The sequence below is a fragment of the Cervus elaphus genome, chromosome 18 (assembly GCF_910594005.1).
Source record: "Cervus elaphus chromosome 18, mCerEla1.1, whole genome shotgun sequence".
Classification (NCBI taxonomy): domain Eukaryota; kingdom Metazoa; phylum Chordata; class Mammalia; order Artiodactyla; family Cervidae; genus Cervus; species Cervus elaphus.
Window position 1 is genome coordinate 112,802,146 of NC_057832.1, and position 13,268 is coordinate 112,815,413.

General features: G+C 40.2%; 1 protein-coding gene across 1 annotated transcript; it reads left to right on the forward strand.

The window, feature by feature from the left end:
- Positions 1-1,194: 1,194 nt before the first annotated feature.
- On the forward strand, positions 1,195-2,126 carry LOC122674342 (olfactory receptor 2A14-like). Its single transcript, XM_043872577.1, is given in 2 exon segments — positions 1,195-1,249; positions 1,252-2,126. Coding segments are annotated over 2 exon segments (930 nt in total).
- The last annotated feature ends 11,142 nt before the right edge of the window (positions 2,127-13,268 follow it).

Consider the following 13,268-nt stretch of genomic DNA (forward strand, 5'->3'; position numbering starts at 1 on the left):
CTTCCTGAGTATTACTCTGAAATAAGAAAAATGTGCAACTTTGCTTCTATATTACACAGTAGATTTTTTAAATGTCTTTTTTTGGTAGTGCACATTTATTAAAAAAATCAACAGTAACCGTATAAATTCAAGAGGTAAGTTCCTGTATAATCCTACTCTCTAGAGATAATCAATGTAAAGAGTTTCATGTTTAAATCACAGAGTTTTCCTGCATATATACAAATAGACCCCAAAGACATTTTTGTATAGATATGTTAAACTTTGAAATATGAATCAAATCATGTACACATGCTTTGACTTTATGTGGAAAAATTTTCATCACCATATAAAATTCTATATTATCCTTTTAAATGGCTATATAATATTTTATTATAGAAATAACCAAATATTTAAATCCATTCCAACTTACACATTTTGTGTCAGTTCCAAATTGTTTAAAATATCAGTAAGATAACAATGAATATTTACAACCTCTTTGTCACTATGGTTCAGGAACATTGGACTTTTTTTTTCTTTCCTGTTCCTAGGACTCAACAAATCCTTTTTACTCAGGATTTTGCCATTACTTATTCCCGTGCAAAGGAACAATTTGCTTTAAGAAGTTATCAAATATTTTTAAGGACTTCAAATCTGAAACTAGTGGATAGAAAAGTAAGTGAGAAGGTAAAGGGATATGTAAACAAAAGCAACATATAAAGAACAGAGCACCCTAATAGCTTCATATCTTGGACCAAGAAGACCAGCAATCCTAGAAAATAAAACTATCTCTTTTTAGAGATGGTTTGTCAGGGTTCTCTTTCTTCTAACTGCATTAATAATCAAGACTCATAGCCTTGAAGGGAAGCCAGAAAACTTGAATTCTCCCAAACTTTGTATGTGTGCATGCGAATGTGCATTGTGTTAGGTAGAGTATATAATGATGGCTCCTATTACATTTTATTATCTTTAATAAAATATTACATATATATATATGCTATTATTTCTTTGGTACAAGGATAACTTTTACTGATAAATATGAGCACGCAGAATTAGTTTTAACAATATATCCAACAATACATTGTAGGAAATCCATCCAAAGTAATACATTTCCAAATGCTCACTTGGTTACACTCAGAAGGCATTTTGTGTCTTAATTTCCCTGCAGCTCTGACCTTCCTGTTCCAGAGGGGGGCTTCTCTGTCTCTACCCAGGAGCATGGGTGGCAACCAGACATGGATCACAGAAGTCACCCTCCTGGGATTTCAGGTAGATTCAGACTGGAGTTTTTCCTCTTTGGTCTTTTCTCTCTCTTCTACACCCTTACCCTTCTGGGGAATGCAGTCATCCTGGGGCTTATCTGCTTAGACTCAAGACTTCACACCCCCATGTACTTCTTCCTCTCACACTGGGCCATCATCGACATATCCTATGCCTCCAACAGTGTCCCCAAGATGCTGGCAAATCTTGTGAGTCAGAAAAGAACCATCTCCTTTGTTCCCTGCATTATGCAGACATTTCTATATCTAGCTTTTGCCCACACAGAGTGCCTGATTTTGGTGGTGATGTCCTATGACAGGTATGTGGCCATCTGCCACGCCCTGCATTACACTTTCATCATGAGCTGGAGAGTGTGCTCTGTCTCGGCCATCACGTCCTGGGTCTTAAGCTTCCTCTTGACTCTCGTCCACTTAGTTCTCTTTCTGAGACTGCCCTTCTGTGGGCCTCACGAAATCAACCAGTTCTTCTGTGAAATCCTGTCTGTCCTCAAGCTGGCCTGTGCTGACACCAGGCTGAACCAAGCTGTCATCCTTGCTGCTTCCGTGTTGGTCTTGGTCTGGCCTCTCTGCCTGGTGCTGCTCTCCTACGTGCGTATCCTGGCTACCATCCTGAGGATCCAGTCAGGTGAGGGCCGCAGAAAGGCCTTCTCTACCTGCTCCTCCCACCTCTGCGTGGTCGGGCTCTTCTTTGGCAGTGCCATCGTCACGTACATGGCCCCCAAGTCCTGCCACCCTGAGGAGCAGCAGAAGATCCTTTCCCTGTTTTACAGTCTTTTCAACCCCATGCTGAACCCACTGATCTACAGCCTGAGGAACAAAGAGGTCAAGGGTGCCCTGAGGAGAGTGCTATGGAAGGACAGGCTAATGTGACGAATACCAAAGGGCAACATGGAGGAGGAACTTTGTTCTCTCTGAAATATGGTGAATGTGTGCTAAGTTGTTCAGTTGTGTCTGACTCTCTGCAACCCTATGGACTCCTCTGTCTATGGGATTCTCCAGGCAAGAATACTGGAATGGGTTGCAATGACTTCCTCCAGGGGATCTTCCCAATTCAGGGATCAAACCCAAGTCTCTTATGTCTCGTGCAGTGGCAGGTGGGTTCTTTACCATTAGGGCCACCTGTTAAGCCCCTGAAATATGGTAAGGACATTTATTGTCTTTAGCTGTAATGCTACAATATTATAGCATATCATAGACTTAACTGGACTTCCCTTGTGGCTCAGCTTGTAAATCTGCCTGCAATGTGGGAGACCTGGGTTTGATCCCTGGGTTGGGAAGATCCCCTGGAGAAGGGAAAGCCTATCCTCTCCAGTATTCTGGCCTGGAGAATTCCATGGACTATAGAGTCCATGGGGTCACAAAGCATCGGACACGACTGAGCGACTTTCACTCACTCACTTTGTTTTGCATCTTAACTATCTAGAGCCAGCATCTTGTTTTTCTCCATCCTGAATTCCCCTCAGGGTGCACCACCAGCTGTAGAGCTTATGGCTCGTTGATGACAACATTTTTGGAGTTGTCTGTTAGGCTGCCTCCCTGAGGCTATAGTCCTCAGAAATGTCCCCACATAAAACAGAACTTGCACCTTTTAGGTCATATGCTTTTTAAAAGAGAGGCTCACAGCTGGAGGGTGATGCTGTCTCTTAACACAACTATGACAGATGCACAAAAATGGGAAGTCATATGTTTGACAAAACCAACCCTACTTTTGGAATTTAACAAGGTCAAATGGAAGCATGCAATCCTGAGTGCTTTGTACTGGCTGGTCTTATGATTTGAGATAAGATGTTGGTCTTGTGATATGATGATAAACTGGATCCAGTGTTGGTGACTGAATGGAACTCTAGTTGTGTAGCAGTAACTTTTGATTCTCATTCTTCAGGTTGCTTCTACTAGAAAAGATTTCACTGGGAAGAAAGTTTCTGGGAACCATTCTCCATGTGGCCATTAGACCATGTAATACAATTTTCAGCTGATGGATCACTGTGTTAACTATAAACCTTGATGATCAAATGCTTAGAAAGGTCCTTGGTTATAGTGGACAAAGTATATCAGTGTCATTCCTAGCAGACCACGGTGTGCTATGCACAGATACTCATCACCACCATTATTGTGGATGGAAAGCTGTTAGAACAGAAGAGGAGAGACAATGGGTTTCTGACAGGAATAAATTATAGACTTTATGTGGCAAGTGTGAGTTTCTTGGGAGATAGCCCCACCCTGAAAGGAGGAAGATTCTAGAAGTCCTTATGGCATGCTCAGACTAAATTACATCTAGGTGGGCGGCCAGCTAGCAAGCACTGTATGGAGGACCCAGTATTTTGGGGTAGCAAAACATACTCGTAACTGCACTCATGTTGTTAGTACACAGTGATAACCACAAGTATGGTGGCTTGTCCCACAAAACCAAAGAATGGCTTTAAAAGAGAAAGGTGGCCATCTAGGCATCACTGAACAAGCTGGATTCACTTCTAATGAGGTGTGACAGCCAGTTGAAAAAAAATAATTTTTTAGCTAAAATGAGACAATCAGAGGGAATTCTTTTCTAGGAAAAAGCAAGGGATAAGAGTCAGCCTAGAAATAGAATGAGACTTCAGTGAAATGGATCGGACAGATTCAGCAAATAAAGCTGGATACTGCTAGCACTCAGCCCTTACTCAAGACCTCTTGACTGTTTTGATCCAGATGGAGACGAAAGTAACCATGAGACAAAGCCCCTCTATTCTAGCTGCTGAAGTCGAAGGAACACATTTACGGGAATCTTATAGGCCTTGGAACATAGTTTCTATGGCAGCATTTGTAATTTTCATTGGAACATAATGAGAGCCCTGTCATCTCTGAAGAATAGATCAGAAGACATCCCTGTAGTACAGTTAGTCTGAATAGTCCTCCTCCTCATGGCGGGGCAGGCAGAGAAGCAGGTCCCACTATATAATAGTCCACAAAAAAAGCTAGCTTTAGTACAAGCCTCTAAACTGAGACAGGGTAACTGGCTTTGTCCCTTCCTGATTTGGAACCCAGAATGTAATGACATCTGTCCATAATATTAATCTGGTATATGGGCAAGTGCCAGATCTGTTGGAGAGACAAAGACCTCTGATTTTTACTGATGGGTTCTGAAATGAAAACTGAATTGTACCATGACAGTAATATGGCTTAACATTGGCTGGTCACTAAGATTCATATATATATATGCTCAGATACTCAGACATGTCTGACTCTTTGTGACCCCATGGACTGTAGTCCACCAGGATCCTCTGTCCATGGGATTTTTCAAGCAAGAACACTGGAGTGGGTCGCTATTTCCTTCTCCAGGGGATCTTCTCCACCCACAGATCTAACCTGGGTCTCCTGCATTGCAGGCAGATTCTTTACCAACTGAGCCACCAGGAAAATCTCAAAGATTTGACTACATTATATAATTAAGTCTACATTGATATTGATACAGATGATCAAATGTATTGGGAAATTAGGTTAAAGCTACCTCAGAATCTAATACCAATGGAAAATGGCTGGCATGAAGAAGGACTTTATTTAGCTAATCATCAGTTCAATTCTATGCCAAATAATTTTGCATGAAGTTATTACAAGCTCAAAGGGAAAAAAATAGTCAAAATAGTACAAAAATATGAAAATGTACATCATGACTTTATAGGATATGCATTTCCTTTGAGGCTACTCTTATCCTACACTCACTCCTCCAAATGTTTGGCATTGTGAAATGAAGTATTTCCTGCCACATTGGTAAACAAGAATGTCACAGCCACCAGCGATTTTGGGCTTCCAAATGTGAGTTTCTGAGACTGGGGAGGAAACCCAAAAGGAAGAAGAACACCTGCTTTATAACGACCATCAGACTGTAGCCACTCCTTACAGTGAGCCCTGAGGAAAGGAAGCTCAGGATGTGAAAACAGGGTAGTGGCCCCAGATAGATTAGGTGCATATGAAAGAAATGATTTCAGTAAGCCCATCTTGCATCTTCCCATACACAGAAAAGCACTAAATTCCTTGAGATATCTGGTTTTCCTTAATTAACAATCAAGCACTAATCTGGGTACTGCTGTGAAGGGATTTTACAAATTGATGATGTGAAGTATGGAGGTTATCTTTTAGCACTGAGAGTCACATACAACTTAGTGACTAAACAACAAAAAATGGAGGTTATCTTGGGGCCTGACCCAATCAGGCAGAAAGCAAAGAACTAAAAAGCCTCTTGATGAAAGTGAAAGAGGAGAGTGAAAAAATTGGCTTAAAACTAAACATTCAGAAAACTAAGATCATGGCATCTGGCCCCATCACTTCATGGCAAATGGATGGGGAGACAATGGAAACAGTGACAGACTTTATTTTTTCTGGCTCCAAAATCACTGCAGATGGTGACTGCAGCCATAAAATTAAAAGACGCTTGCTCCTTGAAAGAAAAGTTATGACCAACCTAGACAGCATATTAAAAAGCAGAGATGTTAGTTTGCCAACAAAGGTCCATCTAGTCAAAGCAATGGTTTTTCCAGTAGTCATGTCTGGATGTAAGAGTTGGACTGTAAAGAAAGTTGAGTGCCAAAGAATTGATGCTTTTGAACTGTGGTGTTGGAGAAGACTCTTGAGAGTCCTTTGGACAGCAAAGAGATCCAACCAGTCCATCCTAAAAGAAATCAGTCCTGAATATTCATTGGAAGGACTGATGCTGAAGCTGAAACTCCAACACTTTGGCCACCTGATGTGAATAGCTGACTCATTTGAAAAGCCCCTGATACTGGGCAAGATTGAAGGCGGGAGGAGAAGGGGATGACAGAAGATGAGATGGTTGGATGGCATCACCAACTCAATGGGCATGAGTTTGAGTAGACTCCGGGAGTTGGTGATGGACAAGGAAGCTTGGTGTGCTGTAGTCCATGGGGTCACAAAGAGTCTGACTTGACTGAGTGACTGAACTGAACTGAACTGAACTGACCCAATCAGGTTGAGCCTTCTAACCCTCATAGCTCAGTTGGTAAAGAATTTGCCTGCAATGCAGGAGACCTGGGTTCAATCCCTGGGTTGGGAAGATCCTCTGGAGAAGGAAAAGGCTACCCACTCCAGTATTCTGGCCTGGAGAATTCAATGGACTGTGTAGTCCCTGGGGTCACAGAGACTGACAAGACTGAGCGATTTTCACTTCACTTCTAACAGCAGGGAGTTTTCTACAACTTGCAGCAGTGGAGGAAGTCAGGGAGATCCGGTGTGAAGATGAATCTCACCTCATGCAAGGACCTCACATGAGGATTCCAGATCCAGCCACACCCTTGATTTCAGCTTGTGCAGAGAATGCAGCTGACCAGGGCCAGGATGGCTGACCAATGGAAACTGTGAGACAGTAGCTATGTTATTTTAAGCCATTAAACTTGTGTTAATTTGTTGCAGCAGGAAGAGAAAACAAAAACATTTTGGTATCACATAAAATTCTTTATTTTCCAACTCTGGCCATTGCTGGATTGGTAATCTATCATTTAGTTCAGTCTTTTTGATTGGGCATCAAAAAAGTATGGGCATCAGACTTTTTGGTTGGGACCCTTTTGAACTCTTAAAAATTACTGATACAAACATTTATGTGGCTATCTTTGTTGATATATGTCATAATAGAAACTGAGAATTTGTTAAATATTTACTTTTAATTCATTTAGAACTATTTTCACTATATGTTAATATACTGTATTTTTATGAAAAAACATCTTTTACAAGACAAAAAAACTGAAAACAGTAGCTATATTTTACTTTTGAAAAATGTCTAAATGTTTGGCTTGACAGAGAAGACAGCTGGATGTTATATCGTCTTCTGCATTCTATGTGTTGCACTATCATATGTCATGATGCTTCTGGGAAACTCCACTAACTGAGAGTGAAAAAGGCAAGAAGTGTCTAAATATTATTGTAAAAATATTTTTGATCCCACAGACCCTTGGAAAAGTTCTCAGAGATTCCCACTTAAAGAATCAAAAACTTTATCTTTTAAGTAATTTATTTATCTAAGTATATATACTATATATTTGTATTAATATATGCAATTATATTGATAATTTATATGTCTAATCTTATAATTTAACTTAAATTTATATTTACACCTCAGTCTCCACATCAGTAAAAAGATAATGATGGTATTAAACTATGTAGTCCCAGGTGGCACTAGTGGTAAAGAATCTGCCTGCCAATGCAGGAGACACAAGAGATGCAGGTTTGATCCCTGGGTCAGGAAGATCCCCTGGAGTAGGGAATGGTAACCCACTCCAGTATTCTTGCCTGGAAAATCCCATGGACAGAGGAGCCTGCCAGACTACACTCCATGAGATTGCAAAGAATACACAGTCTGATATAAAGCATTGGCACATTTTCTTAAAACATAAGAAGGGTTTCATATTTATTGCTTTTGACTGTTAGAATTCTTCCTCATTAATATCTATTCACTGTTACTGCAGACAGAGACACACCTTGGCATGGAGGATCTGTTCTGTCTCAGGGTTGTCATAACAGACTCCATGGAAAGTCATCTCTCAACCATCTAAATGTATACCTTCATGGGGATTGTAGAGAAGCATACATTCTTAAAACCAGTCACTTGAAGGGAGTGAGCAATGTAATTTATGATATCTGTCTCAGGTTTATAACCCTAGATGTATTGAAAATGTGTGTAGAGACAGTATGATGCTAGTGTCTGCTCTGACTATTTTCTAAGATTCTTCCTCCACGGGCAATTCAACACAATCTTAGCTCTTCTCCAGAGGGAAATTGAGGGATTCCCCCCCCCCCCCATTCTGCCTTAGAGAGAAGATAAAAATGTGTTGTATCTTATGATCCTTCTGGGAATTTGAATTCTCAATAGAAACTCCAGAATGTTTTTAATTCATCTGATTCTAAAATAAAACCTATGCCTCTTGGGGTTCTTTGAAGAACCTTAACAATTCCAACAAGCAGACCATCCTGTGTCTGGAATTCAATCCTCTGACAGCTGCTGAGGGAGCAGGACACTGAACCATTTGAGAGGTACTGTGTTCACCCTTGCGGGGTTTTATTCTAGGTCAAAGAAGATTCTTATGAGAAATCCAGAGCTAGCATCTCCTTGAGTAGAAGAGATTGGTTTGTGCTGGGAGGTGATTTGCAGTACAGGTAGGTGAGACTGGACAGGTCAGCAGCAGACACCACCACGGCTCTGTTCACAAGAACGGCATCCCTGGGTGATCTTTCCTCCTACTCATATTGTGCACTGTAGGTAGGAAAATAGACACTCATGTCTCCCTCCCTGACCTTAGGGACTTTCTGCCTACTGAGCTGTGTGTGTATGTTGGAGGGGGGGGGGTGGGTTGTCAGCATCCCTCTGAAAATCACCTCCCAGTGTAACTGAGTGGTGGAGGTCCAAGCTGGCCCCGCTCTCAATGAGAAGGGGCTCAGACAATGAGAGGCTCTATATCCAGGCATTGTCTCTGAAACAGCCAAATTAATAAAATGACTTTATGGTGGCTCAGATGGTAAAGACTCTGCCTGCAGTGCAGGAGACCTGGGTTCAATCCCTGGGTCGGGAAGATCCCCTGGAGAAAGGAATGGCTATCCACTCCAGTAGTCTTGCCTGGAGAACTCCATGGACAGAGGAGCCTGGAGGGCTACAGTCCATGGTGTCTCAAAGAGCCAAACATGACTGAGCAACTAACAAAGATATTGATGTCCAGGGAAGCCTCCCTTGGAAAGTAAAATTCTAGTAACAACTACAGTAAATCTTTTCTTTGCTGAAATAATGTAAGAGATGGGTTTGCCATGTATCTAATCTTTTTGGAACCATCCTTAGGGTATCACCCTGTTGTGATGATTATCAGATTTGAAATCACAGTATTTTATATAAATATCTTTCCTATCATAAATAGGATAGAATGAGTTCCAACATTCCTGACAAGAGGTGGAGAAATAAATAAAATCCATAGATCATGAAACTTTCTGAGTTATAGGACTGCCCCAGTAGACGGAATTAATCATACTGACCATGCAAACCTTTTCTTATCTGAGCTGTTATTGTTTTATTTACTCTACTGAAAAGGCGAAGATTTTGGCATCACTTTTCTGACATTTTCTTCCTTCTTCCAGTACAGTATCTGCTTAAGAGCTTTAATCTTTATTCAATTTTATTTTTTATGTTGTTTAATTTTAATAGCAAAATGATAATAATGGTAATGAAAAGGAAAATTTTAAAAATTATTAATTCAGGCACAAAATTAACTAGACCAAAAGGTGATAAACATACATTCCTACTGAATAGTAACAGACTGAGTTACCTTCAGCAAATATTATTGTTCTGCATGTCCAGAGAGTAAATCTGTGCTTTTGCTATTGTTTACTTGCTAAGTCATTTCCAACTCTTTGGGATCCCATGAATTGCAGCATGCCAGGCTTCTCTGTCCTTCACTATCTCCCAGAGTTTGCTCAAACTTGTGTCCATTGAATCAGTGATATGATCCAACCATCTCAACCCCTGTTTCCCCCTTCTCCTTTTGCCCTCATTTTTTCCCCAGTGTCAGGGTCTTTTTCAATGAGTCAGCTCTTCACATTAGGTGGCCAAAGTATAGGAATTACAGCTGTGTCTAAGTAGAATTTCACAGTACAGCTGTAGCTATCTCCACTTTCTGTAACATAGGAATAGTCTTTCATTGTAGCAAATATCAATGTCACAAACTTAATACCATTTACACAGAATCCCACCCCCCCCCCCCCAAAGCAATCACATTTACGGAAATGAAGAAACTATAATTTTGTCTGTTTCATTTCCCAGTAATCAGATCCTAACTATGAACTTTTCTAACAAAATAGAAGCCATGTCTTGGTCAATTGAAGGTGGCAAATAGAAGATACTAGAAACATGCATTTTTTGAATTAAAATGAAAATCATCCATTTAACAAACATTTCCTGAGCTTGTTTCATCTAGACTCATATTAGTTATTATGAGACATAAAGATCTACAAGACATATTCAGTTCAATTCAGTCGCTCAGTTGTGTTTGACTCTTTACAACCCATGGACTGCAGCACACCAGGCTTCCCTGTCCATCGCCAACTCCCAGAGCTTGCTCAAACTCATATCCACCGAGTGATGCCATCCATCTCATCCTCTGTTGTCCCCTTCTCCTCCTCCCTTCAATCTTGCCCAGCATCAGGGTCTTTTCCAATGAGTCAGTTCTTTGCATCAGGTGGCCAAAGTATTGGAGCTTCAGCTTCAACATCAGTTCTTCCAATGAATATTCAGGACTGACTTCCTTTAGGATTGACTGATTTGATCTCCTTGCATCCAAGGGACTCTCAAGAGTCTTCTCCAACACTACAGTTCAAAAGCATCAATTCTTTGGCACTAAGCTTTCTTTATGGTCCAACTCTCACATCTATAAATGACTACTGGAAAAACCATAGCTTTGGCTAGATGGACCTTTGTTGGCAAAGTAATGTCTCTGCTTTTAAATATGATGTCTATGTTGGTCATAGCTTTTCTTCCAAGGAGCAAGTGTCTTTTAATTTCATGGCTGCAATCACCATCTGCAGTGATTTTGGAGCCCAAGAAAATAAAATGTTTCAATTGTTTCCCAATCTATTTGCCATGATGTGATGTGACAGATGCCATGATCTAAGTTTTTTGAATGCTGAGCTTTAAGCCAACTTTTTCATTCTCCTCTTTCACTTTTATCAAGAGGCTCTTTAGTTCTTCTTTGCTTTCTGACATAAGGGTGGTGTCATTTGCATATCTGAGGTTATTGATAAATTCCCCGGCAATCTTGATTCCAGCTTTGTCTTCATTCAGCCTGGCATTTCACATGAAGTACTCTGCATATAAGTTAAATAAGCAGGGTAACAATTTACAGCCTTGACGTACTCCTTTCCCGATTTGCAAGCAGTCTGTTGTTCCATGTCCAGTTCTAACTGTTGCTTCTTGACCTGCATACAGATTTCTCAGGAGGCAGGTAAGGTAGTCTGGTATTCCAGTCTCTTTAGGATTTTTCCACAGTTTGTTGTGATCCACACAGTCAAAGGCTTTGGCGTAGTCAATAAAGCAGAAGTAGATGTTTTTCTGGAACTCTCTTGCCTATTCAATGATCCAGCGGATGTAGGCAATTTGATCTCTGGTTCCTCTGCATTTTCTAAATCCAGCTTGAACATCTAGAAGTTCACAGTTCATGTACTGTTGAAGCCCAACTTGGAGAATTTTCAGCATTACTTTGTTAGTGTGTGAGGTGACTGCAATTGTGTGATAATTGTTCGAATTCTTTGGCATTGCCTTTCCTTGGGACTGGAATAAAAGCTAACCTTTTCCAGTCCTGTAGCCACTGCTGAATTTTCCAAATTTGCTGGCATATTGATTGCAGCACTTTCACTGCATCATCATCTTTCAGGATTTGAAATAGCTCAACTGGAATTCCATCACTGCCACTAGCTTTGTTCGTACTGATGTTTCCTAAGGCATGCTAGACTTCACATTCCAGGATGTCTGGCTCTAGGTGAGTGATCACACCATCATGGTTATCTGGGTCATGAAGATGTTTTTTGAATAGTTCTGTGTATTCTTGCCACCTCTTCTTAATATCTTTTGCTTCTGTTAGGTCCATACCATTTCTGTCCTTTATTGTGCCCATATTTGCATGAAATGTTCCCTTGGTATCTCTAATTTTCTTGAAGATATCTCTGTACAAAATGTACAAGACATATTACTTATCCATAAACCATTATTTGATGAAAGTGAATCTCAGTTCAAATAAATGACATTTTGTACAAACTCCTTTTGATCTTTGATTTTATCTTGGTGATTACCATATCTTCATTCAGTTCAGTTCAATCGCTCAGTCATGTCCGACTCTTTGGGACCCCATGAACCACAGCACACCAGGCCTCCCTGTCCATCACCAACTCCCGGAGTCTACCCAAACCCAGGTCCATTGAGTTGGTGATGCCATCCAACCATCTCATCCTCTGTCATCCCCTTTTCCTCCTGCCCTCAATCTTTCCCAGTATTAGGGTCTTTTCAAATGAGTCAGCTCTTCACATCAGGTGGCCAAAGTGTTGGAGTTTCAGCTTCAACATCAGTTCTTCCAATGAACACCCAGGACTGATCTCCTTTAGGATGGACTGGTTGGATCTCCTTGCAGTCCAAGAGACTCTCAAGAGTCTTCTCCAACACCACAGTTCAAAAGCATCAATTCTTCAGCGCTCAGCTTTCCTCACAGTCCAACTCTCACATCCGTACATGACTACTGGAAAAACCATAGCTTTCACAATGTGAACCTTTGTTGGCAAAGTAATGTCTCTGCTTTTTAATATGCTGTCTAGGTTTGTCATAGCTTTTCTTCCAAGGAGCAAGGGACTCATAGAGACAGACAGATGGATATAGGACTTTTCCATATACTAAAATTGACAACCCATAAATACAAAAGCAATGAATGAGTTGGAATGCCACATTTTGTAAACATGATTATTAATAATTGAATCAGGCAAGTAATCGATAGATGCTCAAATTAGTTGCTGAAAGCTTTATGAGGAACAGAATATTTATATATTAATTTTAATGGATGACCCATTAAATTACATTAGGAAAGAAAAAGAATGATTTTATAATAGAGATGGTTGGGATGCATCATCTTTACCAAGTGATCCAAGTTAGTGTCACCAACAATGGGACAAATTAATGCCATGCACCTACTCATGGATAATCTGTTTTTCCTGAAGAGAGTGAATAATGTGAATCAAAAATGAGGAATTTTGTATCATTCAATTTGAGGAACACTCTACTAAAGAAGTACTCTTATTTCCTTCAAAAATATCAATGTCATGAAACCCAAAGAAAGGTTGAATATTCCAAATGAAGGAAAACTAAAGAGTGGGAAGACTAGAGAGAGAAAACTATAAATTAAAAGATCAGGTTAATATGAAATTGTCTGATTTTAATAATTGTATTGTGGTTAGGTTAAATAAATATCTTTTGCTCTTGGAGAAAAAAATGAGGAATTTAATGTAAATATG